We start from the raw sequence: 17,355 nt of genomic DNA on the forward strand, positions 1-17,355 counted from the left end.
GTTAAAAAAGGATCCCTTCCTTCTCCTCGAACCCCACAGCTGCACATTACATGTGCTTTGCTGAGCAGTGCTTTGCCTGACATGTGCCATAACATTAACAAAACTTAGATACTGCAAATTCCAGTTGGATTTTCAAGGAGAGCGAGCTGGCTGTGATCAGATGCCATGTTTTTCCAGCCAGATGCCGTCCAGGCCAATTCATTAAATAGTGTAGGTGGTATTTAAAGTGTCCATTCATTGTACCTGTGTCCATTAGCTCATCCTGTAAGAGATGTGTGGGGTGTGTAAGGGTAGAGATTTTTTGCCTTATTGCTATTTCAGTAACCAGAGGAGTGCAGGAACCCCTTTGCACACTGGGCACCCATTCTTGCTTTCTTCATCAGGCCTTGGAGAGTCACTGGAGGCGTGTTAAAACTGTCTCAATTTTAGAATTGGCTTTTCTGTACTTAAAACAGAAACACTACAGTTTGTATGAAGTGACCTCCACTCATAGTTTGTAAACACCCTTCCACTGAAAATGAATTGATTTCTGTCTTGCTGCCTGTACGTGAGTTCATGAGTTGTAGGTCGATTCAATTTGTCCACAAGGGCCTGTGTATTTGAGTTGTAATTGGTATTTCTGCCTTGACAAAATACAACTGGCATGTGGTAAAGATGCTTTAAGAACAGATTGAGGATTAAAGTGACTTCACTTGTAACTATGTAAAAATTAACTTTAAAACAGAGGTATGGAAAAGATGCTTATTCTAATTTACTTTGTTGTTTTAGTGTTGCCTCATAAATATTTTATTGAAGAATGCTACAGAGGAGCCAAGTGAAGCTGCAAGGTAAATTGGGAAAATCATGGAATTGTTTGGGTTGGAAAAGATCTTTAAGATTATCAAGTCCTTGAGTTGGAAAGTCTTTCTTGCTACTTGGTTTTGGTGCTTGTCCAGCTGAGGTGTTGCTACTGCCTTGTGGTTTGGTCCTATGAAGCTGAGCTCCACTCTGCACCATAAAGGTGCAGGCCTGTTGTGTGAGAGGGAAAAGAAAGATCTTTGTGCATTTTTTTTCTTTTTATTACTTTTTTTTCCCCCTCTAAATGTTCTTCTAAAACTTGTGACAAAACCACTCTTCCTTTTACCAAAGGTGCATAGCCATCTGTGGCCTGGGAGTGTGGATCTGTGAGGAGCTCACGCAGTGCACAAACCATCCCCACGTGAAGAAGGCCATCAATGTCATAGGTGTGACACTGAAGGTATTGCTCTGGCGGGCCCCAATCAATCAGCATTGTGTAAAAACAGGCATTTTCACCTTTTAAAGAGCTGATGATGATCTGGAGCACAGTCTGCAGGTCTGGTGTCCTATACAAATCTGCAGAATATTTGCAAAAATAGCATGTGCTTGTGTACCTAAAGACCCTTTCCCCAGCAAACTGAGTTAAAATCACACAGACAATATCAAACCTGCTGGTTCCTAATGCTGACAAGATGATTTCACAGCATTAACGTTTTTTATTGTTTGTGTAGATGCAAAATAATTTAAAATGTAGAAAAACTGAATGTGTTGTATTGTACGTGGATATTTTATTTGGCTTTTAATCACCTTTTTTTTTCCAGTTTTCCAATAAGCTGGTAGCTCAGGTAGCCTGTGATGTTCTTCAGCTGCTGGTGTCTTACTGGCAAAAGCTTCAGGAGTACGAATCCTCCCTGTGCCGGAAAATCACTGAAGTACGTCAGACTCTTTAAAATGTTTGTAGGGAAATCGTGTGCAAAGTTGTTTTAATTCCTTCCTTGAGTTGCTATGATTTGTGAACTCCCTTCTTCTGCAGATATTGTTAGGGATGTAATTGCTGCAGTGCCAGGACCAGTGTATGTCCCATGTTTGCAGGGACTTGTTTTCAAAATGCTCAGTAAATCATTGTTTCACTTGGACATTGATTGACACAGGCACTTGGATGCTCCTAAGGGAACTGAACCTTTTCCATACCCTGTGCACATGAAGTCCAACTCTGTCTTTATAGTGAAAGAAGTTAAGTGCCTTTCTGACATCTGTTTGTTTGGCTGTAGATCCTCGTGGCCACCATTGCCTTCCTTTTGCCGAGTGCCGAGTACTCCTCCGTGGAGGCGGATAAGAAGGTGCGTCACTGACAAGAGCTGCCTCCATTCCTTCTTTGTGCTGTTAGAGGTGCTTTTTAAATGAAGTCACTTTGAACCAGAGCTGTAAACTTTCCAACCCCTCCCTTGAAGTTTGGGTGAATTCAATGGAATGTACCTAAATACCGTGTTCCATGTCCTTGTTCAGTTCATTGTTTCCCTGCTGCTGTGCCTGCTGGATTGGTGCATGGCACTGCCCATGAAAATGCTGCTGGAGCCTGTGTCTGCTGGTGCTGTGGAAGATCATCACGCATCCAGAGCTCCTTTACTGGACTACATTTACAGAGTGAGTATGGAAAGGAAAGTGATTTACTGTGTCTGGATGTTTAGAGATGCCTTTCACACACCCTGGTAGGCACAGAAGCAGTTTTGGCAAGCTCTAGAAAATCGCGAGTTCTTGCAATGCGGACAGAAGTCGTACAGGTGAGAAGTACGGATGCAAAATGTTAAGAAGATAAGATTAGAGATGTAGAACAGACAGAGGGTGGTGAAGAGAAAGATAAAATGCTTAAAACAACAAGTCGGGGAAGATAATCTTTGCAGAAATATTTGAAGTGGGTTGTTGAAATACAAAACAAGTCCTGAAGTGAGCTGTTAAAGTATAGAATCAGTGCAGATGGTGAGTGCTAATTTAAAAATGCTGTACTTGGCCACAGATGGTTTTTGTAGCATGTCCTGGTTTACAAAGTCAGAATTAGGAAGGGGCACTGCTCCCAGGGTGTGTTGGGGCCTGTCCTGTGGGGTTTATTTCTGCTGCAGTGTCCCACTGTCCCCTGGCAGGTCCTGCACTGCTGTGTGAACGGCTCCAGCACGTACACGCAGCAAAGCCACTACGTGCTGAGCCTGGCCGACCTCTCCTCCTATGACTACGACCCCTTTTTGCCACTGGGGAACGTCAGGAGCTCGGAGCCAGCCCAGTGCCACTCCTCCACAGATTTGGGCAACCTGCTCACTGTTGCTGAGGGTAAGAGAGCTCACAGAGCGTGGACCGGCTGTGGGGATGCGGTAAAATAAAACAAAAGTGCAGGACAGGTAGAATTCCTTGGAAAGCTGTTGTAAATAGTTCCTTGAACAGGAAGGCTTGGGAAGACAACTAAAGCAAGCAGCTGCAGTGTGACAGAAATCCACAGTTGCTCTTTTTGAATTGTCTCTTGCTGCTCTTACTGATCCATTATCTTTTCATTGATGGTTTCAGAGAAAAGGAGGAGGAATTTAGAATTGATACCTCTGACAGCGCGGATGGTGATGACTCACCTGGTGAATCACCTGAGCCACTACCCGCTCAGCGGAGGCCCTGCCATTCTCCACAGCCTCCTCAGTGAGAACCATGACAACTCCTATGTGGAGTCCTCTGAGCTGTCCTCGGAAGTCTTCCGGAGTCCCAACCTGCAGCTCTTTGTGTTCAATGACAGCACTCTCATATCTTACCTCCAAATCCCTGCAGAGAAGAGGGCGGGTGCTGAGCCGGCAGCAGCCCCCTCGGACGTCAGGGTGATCGTCAGGGATATCTCAGGGAAGTACTCTTGGGATGGCCGGATACTGTACGGCCCTTTGGAGGGCTGCCTTCCTCAGCGGAGCACCACCAACACCTTTGTGATCTCCAGCAACCCCGAGCACCACTTCGCTTCCCAGAACGACATTTCCCAGGCAGAGGAAGGAGAAGATGCTCTCGACCAGTTGCTGGAGAAGATCGGTGCCACCAGCCCCGAGTGCCTTCTGCACCCCCAGCGCAAGCTGAACGAGCCGGCGCCGCCGCCCTGCGGGATGAGCTCCGAGCAGGAGCGGGCCATCATGGAGGCCCTGATGAGGCAGAGTGCCCAGGAAAGGGAGTTCATCCTGAAATGCAGCTCGGACTGCAGCATGAAGGTGGCCCGCCAGGAACCACCACGCCCTGCTGAGCCTCAGGCCTCCTTTTATTTCTGTCGGCTGTTGCTGAACGACTTGGGAATGAACTCCTGGGATAGAAGGTAGGGAGAGGGGATTCAGAACACATTTACAGTACTCTTAGTCTTCTCACTTCTTACCCCCAAATGTGTACACACTTAAGAAAACAAGATTTTTAAAAATCACGTCATGTTAATTTGATTCACTTCACTTAGGTATTTGGATGACAAAATACTGTGTCTGTATGGTGTTGCATTTGCCTTCAAACCTTTTTTTATTTTTTTATTTTTTTTTTTTTAGAAAAAGCTTTCACTTGCTTAAGAAAAATTCAAAATTGCTGCGAGAACTGAAAAATCTGGATTCCCGCCAATGGTAGGTGATGTGTTCTGGACACAACATTGATAAGGTTTGTGTTTCCCAAGGCAGAATGAGTGAGTCACCAAAACGAAAGCTCTCCTGCCATTGCCTGTGCCAGCAATACAAATATTAGTATGTAAGATGGATTGTTTGTTTCTCCAGAGTTCTGCAGCCCGAATGGAGAAGCTGTCTGCACTGGCACTGTGTACAGCCAATTCCAAATCAGTAGCAGATAATAAGACAGAGTAACCTATTTCCAGTTTGCTTAGCTGAGAAGGGAGGGAAGAAGCTCCCAAATAGTTTGTGACCTTAGTTCAGCTGACACAAAGGACCATTTCTCACAGGATGGTCCATGTCAAGAGCAGTACTTTAAGGGGTGATCTCCCCAGAACTGCTCCCCAGCCAGGAAGTGGCAGAATGGAGTTCTGAATGTTATGTTTTATTTTTCATTACTGGACATAGAGCTATTTGAAAAGCCTCTGCAGCACTGCATCCCAACAGTTTCCATATCAAATCCACTTTGCTGTTTTTCAAAGAAGCCAACTGTCTCTGTCAGCCTTGTAAAACTCAGCCCAGGATCTAAGAGTCAATAATGTTTCTTTCTCCTTGTATGTCATCACCCTGTAATTAAAATTCTGTAGGTCAAATTATGCTCCCATTAACACCTGTGCCACCTCCGTCTGTGGCAAAGCTGCACAGCTCTGAGTCATTAACCCTGTAATTGGAACTTGGTCACCAGGACTGTGGCTGATGCACAGAAGGACCAGCCTTGGCTCCTCTCTCAGAACTGGGGGGTCTCTGCAGCGGGAGGAGGGGAAATGGGCAGAAATCAATTTCTGCGGCTGAAAGAGAGCAATGGACTTGTGTGCAAAAAAGAAATGGATGCATGGACTTAAATGTGGGCACCTGCTCATAGCTCTGGAGTGCAAGGGATCTAAAAAATAATTTTGAGCTGAAACTTCTTTAATTTGACTTCTTTTTGTGTCCCTTTGCAGCCGTGAGACTCACAAGATCGCCGTGTTCTACATCGCCGAGGGACAGGAGGACAAGTGCTCCATCCTGGCCAACGCCAGGGGAAGCCAGGCATATGAGGATTTTGTAGCAGGACTGGGCTGGGAGGTAATAGCCATAAATGTAGGCAAACTAACACGTTGCTAATGTCACTGCATAGTTTTTAATTCTCATTAAAAGAAGATAAATTCACTACACACTGATATTTAGCTGCTTTTAGCTCTTGATGTGGTCAGAGCACACTCTCACCACAGGAGCTTCTTCATGAAGCTTTTGGGTATTATTTGCCTTGTCAGAATGGTGTGTCATAGTCTAAGTGCCACGAAAAGTTATGGGTTTGGGAAATACAGAGTAGCTGCATGTTAAGGATCGAAGTTTCACAAGGCTCACAGGGAGAGGCACCATCCTGAGGCTGGTGCCACTGGGAAAACAAACAATCCTTTGGACTCAAGCTGGACTTCAGAGAGGCATTTCTTCTGAATAAGCTTCTGGAATAATTTCTTCTTAAGGTTTTTCTTTCTGTACAAGTCTTAAGTTTCTTCTGCAGTTTTTCTGGTTCTTTCTCTGCCCTTTGGGAGGCTCCTGGCACTGGGAGGTCTGAGCCCTTGGAGGAGCAGCACGTGTTGCTTCCTTGCTGCTTTTTGCTGTAGGAAGGTAGAATCACCAGATGGATACTGGCTCAAGACCTGGTTAAGAGACATTTGCTTTTAGTGAGTGTCCAATACAGGAAGGGGAAAGACAGATCTAACAGGAGGATCACAAAGCTTTAAGGGAAGATTTCTCTAGGATGGCTGCAGAGTCCTAGAATGGTAAATTCATGAAGTCTTGATATAGAAATAAATACTGATAATTCATCAGTCTTTTCAAATTTTCTCTAATCCTGCCTTTCAATCCCTCAGGTGGATCTCTCCACGCACGGGGGTTTCATGGGCGGCCTGCAGCGCAATGGCAGCACAGGACAAACTGCTCCCTACTACGCTACCTCCACCGTGGAGATCATCTTCCACGTGTCCACCAGGATGCCCTCGGATTCGGACGATTCGCTGACCAAAAAGGTAAAGAATGTGCGGTGTACTGCACACTCTGCAAGTGCTTAAATGGAAGTTTGAACTGAAAGCAGCTTGTGCTAACTGGCCCTGGCATCCCATCTTTGCTGTGCCACATGGTGCTCTGCAGCTGGATTATCTGAATTAAATGGCATCTAAATTCTGGGTTCTGAAACACAATTAACATTTCCATGGTAGCCTCAAATACCACCATGAGTAATAATATTAGCAATAATTTCATTTGTATGTTGTCTGCCTGCCAAAGCTGTTGCAGGTTGGTAGAACAAAACAACCAAATGCAGCATAATAAAACCTTCCAGACCAATCATCCTGCGTGGAACAGCAAAGCAAAAGGGAGGTGACAAGCTCTGGACCCAAGGCAGTCACAGCTGATAGCTAAAGCCAGTAGCCACTTAAGCACAATTCTGACAAGCAGCCTCTGCTTCAAAGGCAGCCAGAACCCAGCCCAAAACTTTGTTGGTGTCTGTACTTAATCTTTGTCTTTCCTAACAAGGAGTGATTTGAGATTTTGGTGCTTGCCAGCTGCTGCTTAGAGTCAAAGAAGATTTTAGGGACATACCAAATCTCTGCCTTTTTAATTAGGATTGGCAACTTGTTCTGCAGAGGTTGTTAACGTGCATCAGTAATGCTGCTGAGGCTATCCAGTGCACCAGGGGATACTGCTGTGCTCTGAACATTGTCTACAAATGTCACTGAGTGACTATTTAGTGTCCAGTTGGTTTCAGAATCACATGGGCTTTTCCTTTAAATATAAAGGTGAAATTTTTGCTTACTGGTCCTGAAAAAATTGCCCAGCATTTCATAGTAAAGCCAGATCTTTTCTTTTTTACTGGGATATCTGTCATTTTAAAAAAAAGTCAGTAAAATTACGTTTCTCTTTTTGTATGCAACTCATTATCTTCATATCAGTGGATTTACATGGCTATGGGAAAAATGTAATCTGAGTTCTTGAGGATGGAGAGGTAGGGCAGTGGGACATAGTGGGGGGCTGTAGAGTCTGTGACTTTACCGGGGTAGGACTTTGTGTATTTTTATTGTTCCTGACCAGTATTTGTCCAGCTGCTTGCTCAAAACTCCAGTGATGAATGATTTAGTTTCCCTAGGCAACATATTCCTACGCTCCACTTCTTGTACTGTGACACAGTCTCTTGCACCATCTACTTTGCTTCAATTTAAGCTCATTGATTCTCCCCTATTCCACATGGATATGGAGGGCAGGCTGTTTTGCTGCAGACTTATGCATGTCTGAGAATTGCTGCCATGTCTTTCCCAGACTTACTTGTCCTACAGAAATTGTGTCTGTTTAGTCTGATCTTCCCTTGTAAGTCCTGGCCTCCTGGGTTTTGTGGAAGCCTAGCAAAGACACTGGGATATGATCTGGCTGTCAAGTAATACATCATCTGGGAGAGCAGAGAGCATAGTGATGGAGCTACCACATGGGGAGAGATGGGGTTTAACTGCAAACAGTCTATTTACTAGTTCTCCTGGTTCCCACCCGTGTTAGGGGTTATCACAGACACTGAGAGTCTGGTTATTCTATTTAATTGTCTTGCCTGTGTTTGCTCTAAGAGAATTCCTTCTTTGTGAGAAACAAAAAGCAAAAGCATTTAGTAGCTACCAGTCTCCAAGTCTTGCACTGCCAGAAAACCAGGCCAGCTCCAGCACATACTATCCACAGAAAATACCACAAAGGAATTGCTCTAAGTCTTTTTTAAAGAAACCTGAAATCCGCTATAGGATCCTGCAGGGATCAAAAACTGTGTATTCCTGTACAGGACAAAGCTCTGAACAATCTCATGGATATCAGGAGCTGCAGGCACGGGCTTGGACCAGATGACTTCCAGAGGGCTTTTTAACATGGATCTATCTTCTGCACACAACGGGTTCAGTTTGTCACAGGTCTGTCGTGAGCAAACGTGGTTCTGTGCAAATGAGCATAGGCTGTTAGCAGATCTTACAGAACTGCAGCTCTAAGGGGACAGAAGGTGCATTTCAGAAGCACTGCAAAGTTTCTGGAAGATGAACAGTTCTCTCATGCTTTGGAATGCTGATGGATGGACTAGCCTGCATTTGAGCATGGCTGACTATCCAAACGGAAGCCAAACCACTCCATGATTCTGTGATTCTGCAGGAGCTCTTTTCACCCAGAAAGCATTAATGTCTTGGAATGAAGACATTGTCATATCCTGGGGATACAGGACAGTGTTATTGGGAGGAGGAAGTTTTATCTGGTTGCCAGTCAGGATGCAATGGGGGCACAACTTTTTTCTTGCCCTCCCCTTCCTTCCATCAGATGCTGTCTGGGGTCTCAGGTGCCCCTTATCTCTGAAATCTGTGTGATTTCTGGGGTTCTTTGCTTGTTTTGCCTCAGACCCACCGAAAGGCTCCAATCCTGTCAGCGTGCTTGGCTCGTGCACTCCGGGCTGAACAGAAGGACTGACCACCTGCTGGCCTGGGGAGCCCTGCAGCAGCCCATAAATTCTGGGGGCTGGGGAATTAAGCAGATGCAGTAATTTTACTTAAATATGTTATTGTGGTTTTTGTTTTTACTGAACACAGGGATAAAGTAATTTCTGGTATAAATTCCCAAGAATAAGTCCACGTTCTCTGAGGATGAACTTGACCCCTTATTTTTGTGCAGCAGAGTTCTGATTTGTAGTTTGTATTTCTTTATTTGAGGTATATGCTGACATATTATATTGCTAATTCAGGGAGAAAGAAAAAAAAAATGAAAGAAAGAAACCCTCTCTAAATAAGTCTTGGCCCTGACAGAAACCTTTTCTAGTGGAGTAAACAAAATTCAGCTGATCACTTTTGCTGCTGCAGGGTTCAACATCATTGGTTCCAAACTTTATCTGGCTGTCGTGTGGCAAGAGTGAAAATCAATCCCAGGAATGGCATTCTACTGTCCCTGTCTTGTTCTGCCCAAATTGCACTTAACGGTTTAAAGATGTGCTGCAGAATTTCTCGGTGATTTATTCCATCTTCTCCATTGTCAAAGCAGAACTTTTTCAATTCAGAAATCTGGTTGCAACCCCATAGTGAACTCTTGCTCCTTCGCTGCAGAAATTTGTTAGCTGGGGCTAGATTAGATTTTTAGCAGCTAATCTGACTGCTGTAGGGCTTTGCAGAGTGGGGACAGAGCTGTGCTATTGGATTTGTCCAATTCATTTGACTCCAGGACTATAATTGCACTTATGTCTTACAAGGCTTTTATGGCCTCGGGCTGGCGAGCAGCAGAAAAACAAATTGGCAGTGATACAGTGAGAGTGAAAGGGAATGAAAGGCACACATTATCAGTCTCCAGGCAGCCCTGCTCTGGCAGGAAGTTTCTCGGTTAATTTACAAATAAAACTTAGATTTTAGGATGGGCACACTGTCAGGCAGACAATGGGGATGTCAGGCCCCACTGTTACTTAGCAAAAGTAGCAGCCATGCCTCCCCAAAAGCAGGAATTCTTCAGTCAAACAGACGACTCCTCTCTGGAGCCAGCTGGCTGTGTAATGCAATTAGCAGGGAAAGGAGGTCAGGCCGAGGTGTGCACCGTGACCAGCGTCGGCGCCCTGGGCACCGGGCGTGCGGAGCCGGGAGCACTGCCCGTGCCCGGCACGGCCCGAGCGCGGGGACGGCGGGGGTCGGCGGGGGACTGACCCCACGGCGGGGGACTGACCCCACGGCGGGGGACTGACCCCACAGCGTGTCCAAGCACCTGCAGCCCAGAGCGTGTCCATCACACCCGTGTCGGCCAAACCGCCTCCCTGGGCAGGTGGAAAATGCGCGCTCTGCCCGTGCGCCCGAGAGGAGACACAGCTGCCATTTCCAGAGCTGTGATCGCTCCAGTCAGCACTGAACCGAACAGCTCCGAGCTGCTCCATTCTTGGGCTCTGCTTTTTAATATCTCTCTGATTTCCTGGCTGATTTGGTGGTTTTTTTAATGTATTCTTTTCCTGCCCCCCCCCACTCCTAAACCGCATGGAGAGCACAGCCTGGAGCTCTGGCTCCACGTGTGCTGGCTGTGGGGCTTTAGACCTTTCAGCACAAGTCATTCATGGCACTGACTGCCCCACAGCTGCTGTTTTGAATAAACAACACAGGAAAATAGCTGGCTTATTGTCACAGATAAGATTATTTATAATGACTTTTTATCAGTGAAATTATCTTTCAATAACAAACATTTTTGTTTAGTACTAGTTTTTCCTTTGTAACCTTATACCTTGTTGCTGCGACTCCTAAGGATGTGTGACTTCAAGGGCAGTAACTCAAGCTCTACGATGAGCTGCATGCACACAGTGGGGATCCTAGCAGAGGTGGGATTCATCATCACAGGACATTTGCAAGGGTTTGAGCTCACAGCCGTCACTCCCTGTCCCACACAAGCACAGCAAGCACCAGTTCAGCTGGTGCTTCTCCCTCTTCACTGAATTCTCTTCTCTAGGCGTGGAGTGGGACAGCCTGGCCAGGCACCCACATCCCCAGCATCTGGAACCCACTGTGCACAAAGTCTGGTCACTAGAAGGATTTTGGGGGTTTTTAACACTAAATTTGACATCTTGCTTCTAATCACTTTGGTACAGAAATCAGCAGTTTCTACTGATTTTTTACATGTAAGAAGCTCTAGTAATAGTACTGTTAATTGGTGGTTTTTACAAAACACGAAGAGTTCATGTTTTCTTCAAACAGAACTAAAATTATCTATTATTCATAGGTGTAAATAAAACACAGTTCTTTATCTTCAGTTTAATTTAAAATAAACTCTGAGAATCTCAGTCGTCCTGTGAGCTGAGCTTTACTTTACTGGAGTATGAACTGTAAGCCAAGTTCACAGTTGTGACTTTTTCATTCTCATAATGTGTTGGTTTTGCCACATTTCTGTCGTGACTGGGGTCCCTTTTGCCACCGATATGTAGGAGTGAAAGTTTTTCCTTCTAAAGGCACTGCCTGATTCTGAAGAGGGAAGCTTCGTTGGTGCATGGGCTGATCCAAGGCATGTTGGGGTAGCTCAGTTGTTATTTACCAATGAAAATCACCACTTTCTTATCCCTTTCTTCTTTCCCCCCACACAGAGTGAAGTAGCAGAGCTTCGTTTTGGCTTCTTTGTTCGGTCTATTGTGCACATTGTTCCAGGGGTAGCACCAAATTGTGGGGGTGGGGGTGTCTTTTAAGCTTTAAGTGGGACTTAAATTCTTTTTATGCGTTGGGCTGGCATTCTGCATGTGGATTACATTTTAACTTTAAAGCTTACAGTTGAAACCATTGTGTGAGGCTTGTACGTGATTGCCAAATAGTTTTTGCCATCTGTTAGATCACCTCCAGCTCCTCCAGTAGCAGAGCAAACACACACAGGCTCTCAGATGCATTTTGTATGTGTCACATGTAAATTTTAGCCATATTTTGTGCAACTCTGCTCCAAATAAAAAGGTAACTCCCACGGTATTTTCCATTCTTCTCTCACTCACATTGCCCAGATATTTTGCTGACGTTTCAAGCAGAAGCCCCTCCAGACACAGTGAGGAGATGTTTGTGGATAATAAATTCAGTTATAGTGGTTCACGATAGACAGTTTCTTGACATCCTGAGTCAAGGCATTTCATATTTCTGTGACAGCTGCCTCATTTTAGCTGGAATATGATGTTCTGTTGGGTAATGTTTTGTTCTAGTAATTCAGTTTTCCATCTTAAATCACTGTAGGTAATGTACATTTACATATCATGCTAATGGCTAGTTTGATAATGACTTAATTAAGCCATCAGACAACAATGTGTTGTGAATGAAGCAAATTATTGAGCTGATGCTTTCATGAGCAACTGGAGAAAAACAATATTTTAACTTTTTCTGTAATGAAATATTCCTACTATTGAGCATTGTAATTCAATTTGTGAGCCATGACCCCTCCTAAACCGTGGTTATCACTCGGATTAATAAAGAGCCAATTTGCTGTTGCAGCTTCGTCACTTGGGAAATGATGAGGTTCACATCGTCTGGTCTGAGCACACCCGCAACTACCGCAGGGGCATCATACCCACGGACTTCGGGGATGTTCTCATTGTCATCTACCCCATGAAGAATCACATGTTTTTCATAGAGATCATGAAGAAACCAGAGGTACGTTTGGGCTGCTTTGCTGGGCTTGTCATGTGTTGTGCAGTGACCAGCAGTTCTGCTGCTTAAATAAAGCTCAGTGCTTTCAAGTTCGGGGGTCATTTTTTCCCTGCAAGTATAAAATACAGTCTGTCCATCTCAGGCACAGAGCTGAGCATTGAGCTCGTACTTTAAAACTAGAATTACTAATGGTGATCCAAGTGCCTGCTCATTCATTTTATGGTCACAATTAGCGCTCACAGAAACGTGTCAGAATTCTCAACCCGTAGAAATCACCGTGCAAAGTGCAGTATTTAAAACCACTGTGCATTTGCAGCCTGAGGCAGTGAAAGCAAAACACTCGTGTGCTGTGGGGTCACCCCGTGTGTGGGGTCACCGTCCCACAGGTGGTGCTGTGCGTGCACCGGCAGGGTGATGCAGGCACTGGGTATCCTGACAGCAAACAAAATGTTGAAGGTTCACTATTTCATGGTTAAATCATCATTTGCAACCACATTTGAGATGTTTGGGGGGGGGGAAGGCATCTTTTTCAACATAGCAGGGGTGTGTGTATGTACATCTGTGCATAGGTATGAAAAAGCTGCTGCAGTAAATGCTTGTCTGGTACATTATGGACACAAAAATGTATATAAAATATACTTTGTGACAGTAATCAGTGTGATAAATACCGTTTCCCTTATATGATGGACAGTATTTCTCCAAGAGAGTAACCAGCTGTGGCAAATGCCTTCATCAGGTGACGTATTTACCAGCTGTAGACAGTATTTTTTGAGTTATGAATGATGGAGTTGTTAGATATTGACAACCAGTGGTTTGTCAGTAGATGTTTCAAACTTGAAAATTTTCTGAGAGTGGGGGATTTTTCCTTACATTTGCCGTTGAGCTCTGCAATTTACTTTTTGGGCATTTTATTTTCCCAGCAGAACATTAGGAGCTAAGAATTTAGTGTGAGGAACACGCTCGAGACTTCTCTGGAGCAACGGAGAAAAGCTGTGTCATCTTACATATTAGTCAAAAGCACCCGACGGGCAGCCAGAATAAGAGCTAACTGGAAATTTAGTGTTATCCCTACATTTAAAGTACAAACCATTACAATGTAATAAAATTAATCCAGACATTTCCAGGGCAAGTGTGGCTGACCTTTTGTTCACCAGCTACTGACCCCAGGGTGAATGAAAGAGGCTTGCAGAGAGAAATGTCTGTTGTTTGGCTTCAGTCCCTGGTATTTAAATTGCATTCCCTAATCGAATGAAAAGGCTGTCCTCTCTATCAGGTTACAGAATCCATGGCAACATTTGGCCTTTTATATCCATAATGTTAGCCTTTTTGTTTGCAGCCAAGTAGAGACACCTGGAGCAATGTTAACATTAACCGCTTTAGCATTAATAGCTTCATTATAGAAGAATTTCTGATCAGATAGCTGTTACTTTTGTTATGTTGCTTCAGCTTGTATTGTTTTCATTTTTGATCTCCCTGCTTGGCAACCGGGCAATGATTTGCAAATTTTTTTTGTCTTGATTAATTAAGCAATATAATTATCAGGAACCGTGCTGCAGTCTTTGCCCGACAAAGCTTCGGGGGGAAGACAATAGTAAGTCTGTTAGTGTGAATGCATTCCACGCGTCACAGATGCACGAGGATATTGGGAACAATGAGAGGAAAAGCTGCCTGCGAGAGGGGACAAAGCATGCCAGGCAGGCTCCGCACTGCACATACCGCCAGGGACATGCTGCGGGTTCCCTGGGACACAGATGCCTCGTTAGATTGCAGCTCGTCATCAGAGATTAATTCTCAGCCATTTGGTACAATAATTTACCCATTCCCCTCTCTTTTAACTAGTGCTGCTCGCCGTAGAGGGGAAGTCTTTGTGCTCGGAAGGTTTATTTAACCTTGCCTACTTTTACTGCAGGCAACAGAAATAATGATTTTTCTGTTGGAAATTGGAACGAAGCAGGTGTTTGCAGTGGGCTGAATATTAATTTTTGCTTCGTGGGTAACTCGCGGTGACATTTGGAGTACTCACAGGAGAGGATCTTTGCCTCTCCCCTTGTTTTTAATTGATTCCTGTCAAAGCAGCCTGTTTGTTATAACCATCCCAGCCCCGCTTTCCTCGGATGGTGTTTAATGCCGGGGCACGGAGCTGTGCCCAGCGGGGAACGTGCCCCGTGCGTTCCACTGGCCTCCCCCCAGAGCCCTGGCTAGGGCAGAGCCCCTGTACAGATGGGAGCTGACGAGATGCAGCTCCATTGACTTTAATGACCCTCGGCGAGGCCGCTGGATCTGCTCGGGAATGAATAATTCCCAGCTTTGTGTCCGCGTGGTCCGGCTGTGCCGCGCTCGCATCGCAGCGGGTCTGCGGAACCCTCAGCTCCTCTCTGCGTGTGGGGAGCATGTGCAGGGGAGTGTGTGTGTAACATGGACACACCTCATCCACAGTTTCTATCTATAAATTCGGTAGTGCTGTGGTAAGAAACTCTGCCCCGCTCCCCAACTCCAGGTGGGTCTGAAACAGGCACCAAGTCCTGTCAGCCTGTCCAAAAAGCCTGACAGGGAATTCCCCTATGCCGGTAGCATCTGCTGCTCTGACTTTACATATCTGGTATTTGGGTGGTGGTATAATTTTAATACTAGTATGTACTTAACCTCCTTATTTGTGCTTAAGAATATAGTTTTACATACTTTTCTCCTGTTGTCAATACTTCTAAACAGAGCATGGGGTAAAAATTTCACTTAGAAACTTGATGTTCCAGAACATTATAATTTCCTCTGTCTCCTTTCTTTTCAACTGCCTGGACAGTAATGCCAGCAGTAAATAAAAATCAAAGGCAAAACCACTATGGAAACATTTTACACTAATCTATTTTTGGGGGTGGGTAATTATTTTAAGTAAAGGAATGACAGAATAAGTGTGTGAAGAGACAGCTGTCATTTGCAGATGTTATATTAACCCCAAATTTCTTCTGTAATTCATTGCCACTTCTAATTAGAGGAATTCCCTAGATGCAGGGGATTTATACTATTCCCTTTGTCCATTTATTGAATGACTGTCACAGTCACCCACAAGCAGTTGCAGAAGAATAATAGAGGGTATTTATTTATGTGATAAGCCTCTGTACAGATGGAAAAAATCCATAGCTTAAATATTGATAATTTCTGCTGGCTTCTGTTTAGGGCTTTGGTTGGGGGTTGGTTTTTTTCATTTTGAGTTTGTGAAAGGGAAATGAGTTTGAATACTTGTAAGTCCTAAAATTGGTTATGTATTTAAACATCAACATTTTCTGGGTTTGGCTGGCCAGGTCTGTTATGTGTCTGCAATTGCAGACATGGTTGACTTTCAGAGAGCATCTCTGGTACTTGGTGTGGCCTTTCTCTGCAGAGCCCTGGGTCCCCTTGGGGCATCCTAACGAGAGTTCCTCTGGAGGTGACCTTGACAGGGCAGTGTTGGAGCACCTTGATGTGCTGGGCTGGGCCTGTTTGTGCCTGTCCCAGCTGTGTGTCCTGCCCCTCCGAGGGGGCCCTTCTCTGCCATCTCCTCTGCCTTCCACACACCTCCTTATCTTGGTCCAGCCTGAGGTTTTTTTCCTTTTCCACAAAGTCCATAGAAGGAGTTTATAGAGGATTATCTGAAGCAAATACGTCTTTGCAAAACCTCCTGCCAACGTTGGATTCAGCCAGTGAATCAGGGTGTTGTGTTGGGATCCCAGACAGGAAACAGTTCTTAGTATCTGCTCCCCATGGCATATCGCTTGCAAATTCATAGAGGGACTTGGTTCCCGTGTGAAACAAGCTCATGTTACCCAGCTGAATGTTCTGAGAGATGGATATCCATGTACAGCATGCTGAGGGCAGTGATGGAGGATTTGAAACTTCCAGACCTGGGGGATGAATGTCACACTGGAAGTTTCAGTGTGTGGAACAATGTGCTCAGAGTGGTTTATGGCAAAGTGCTGTACCTGTCTCCTGTGGTGGTTCTGAGGCCTGTTTCTCTGTTTTGGGTCCCCAGGTGCCGTTTTTCGGTCCTCTCTTCGATGGAGCGATCGTGACCGCGAAGCTGCTGCCGAGCCTGATCTGTGCCACGTGCATCAACGCCAGCAGAGCCGTCAAGTCACTCATCCCGCTCTACCAGAGCTTGTATCCTTTCTCCCAGGGGGCAAGGCTCCCCTTGGCAGGGTTCTTTCTTCAGAGCATCCTTCGGCAGAGAGGTAGGCTTGGATGAAAGTTCTTCCTCTGTGATTTTATTGGCAAGGGTCAATGCTTTCCTCGCATCCGGCTTGATGTTTTCAGTGGTTCACACCCAGTTGCCCAGTGTTTTAAAAATAAAATGGTAACATCCCAGGAGTGCTCTAACCAGCAGCTTCCATCTCACTGCTGGCAGACTGGACTTAGCACTGGTGCTTTGAGCTGTGAGTAATGATTGTTATCAGTTTTCCTTCACGCTGATGGACGTTACCGACTGTGTATGTCAGGCTGATGCACAGCTCCGCCGTGTTCTTACCCTGTTCAAAGTTCTAGTCCAGTTGACTTCACCTGGATTCATTACATTAGTAAGACAGGATACAGATGTTTCAGTTTCCAAATTGCGGTTTCATTCCAACCACGCCTGTATTTGGGCATTTTCAGAACCTGTTTTCCAGCAGTGACTGGAAGGTAACCAAGGGATATGCTCTCTGGGACAGGAGTTGTGACACAGGCTTTTATTCTTGGGTGCTGCACAGACCCACAGCATGAGCATTGGTTTTCACTCATTCTAGGATTTTCTCATAACGCCATCAGACATTTTATAGCTTGTTTTGCTAATCACA

The 17,355-nt window shown here is 45.1% G+C and overlaps 1 protein-coding gene across 6 annotated transcripts in view; it reads left to right on the forward strand.

Annotated features, from left to right (window-relative positions):
* RALGAPA2 (Ral GTPase activating protein catalytic subunit alpha 2) overlaps positions 1-17,355 on the forward strand; it is a 97,300-nt gene that overhangs the window by 42,115 nt on the left and 37,830 nt on the right. For all 6 annotated transcript variants that reach the window (XM_039385781.1, XM_039385782.1, XM_027724199.2 and 3 more), the window contains 12 exons: positions 769-827; positions 1,129-1,237; positions 1,599-1,709; positions 2,049-2,117; positions 2,284-2,421; positions 2,916-3,099; positions 3,331-4,102; positions 4,320-4,391; positions 5,372-5,495; positions 6,287-6,442; positions 12,398-12,556; positions 16,557-16,684. In XM_039385781.1, the coding sequence (XP_039241715.1) occupies positions 769-827; positions 1,129-1,237; positions 1,599-1,709; positions 2,049-2,117; positions 2,284-2,421; positions 2,916-3,099; positions 3,331-4,102; positions 4,320-4,391; positions 5,372-5,495; positions 6,287-6,442; positions 12,398-12,556; positions 16,557-16,684 (2,081 nt within the window). The remainder of the gene's footprint in view (positions 1-768; positions 828-1,128; positions 1,238-1,598; positions 1,710-2,048; positions 2,118-2,283; positions 2,422-2,915; positions 3,100-3,330; positions 4,103-4,319; positions 4,392-5,371; positions 5,496-6,286; positions 6,443-12,397; positions 12,557-16,556; positions 16,685-17,355) is intronic.

Source organism: Pipra filicauda, unplaced genomic scaffold (assembly GCF_003945595.2).
Source record: "Pipra filicauda isolate LSUMZ 115617 unplaced genomic scaffold, ASM394559v2 scaffold435_size564288_pilon, whole genome shotgun sequence".
NCBI lineage: Eukaryota > Metazoa > Chordata > Aves > Passeriformes > Pipridae > Pipra > Pipra filicauda.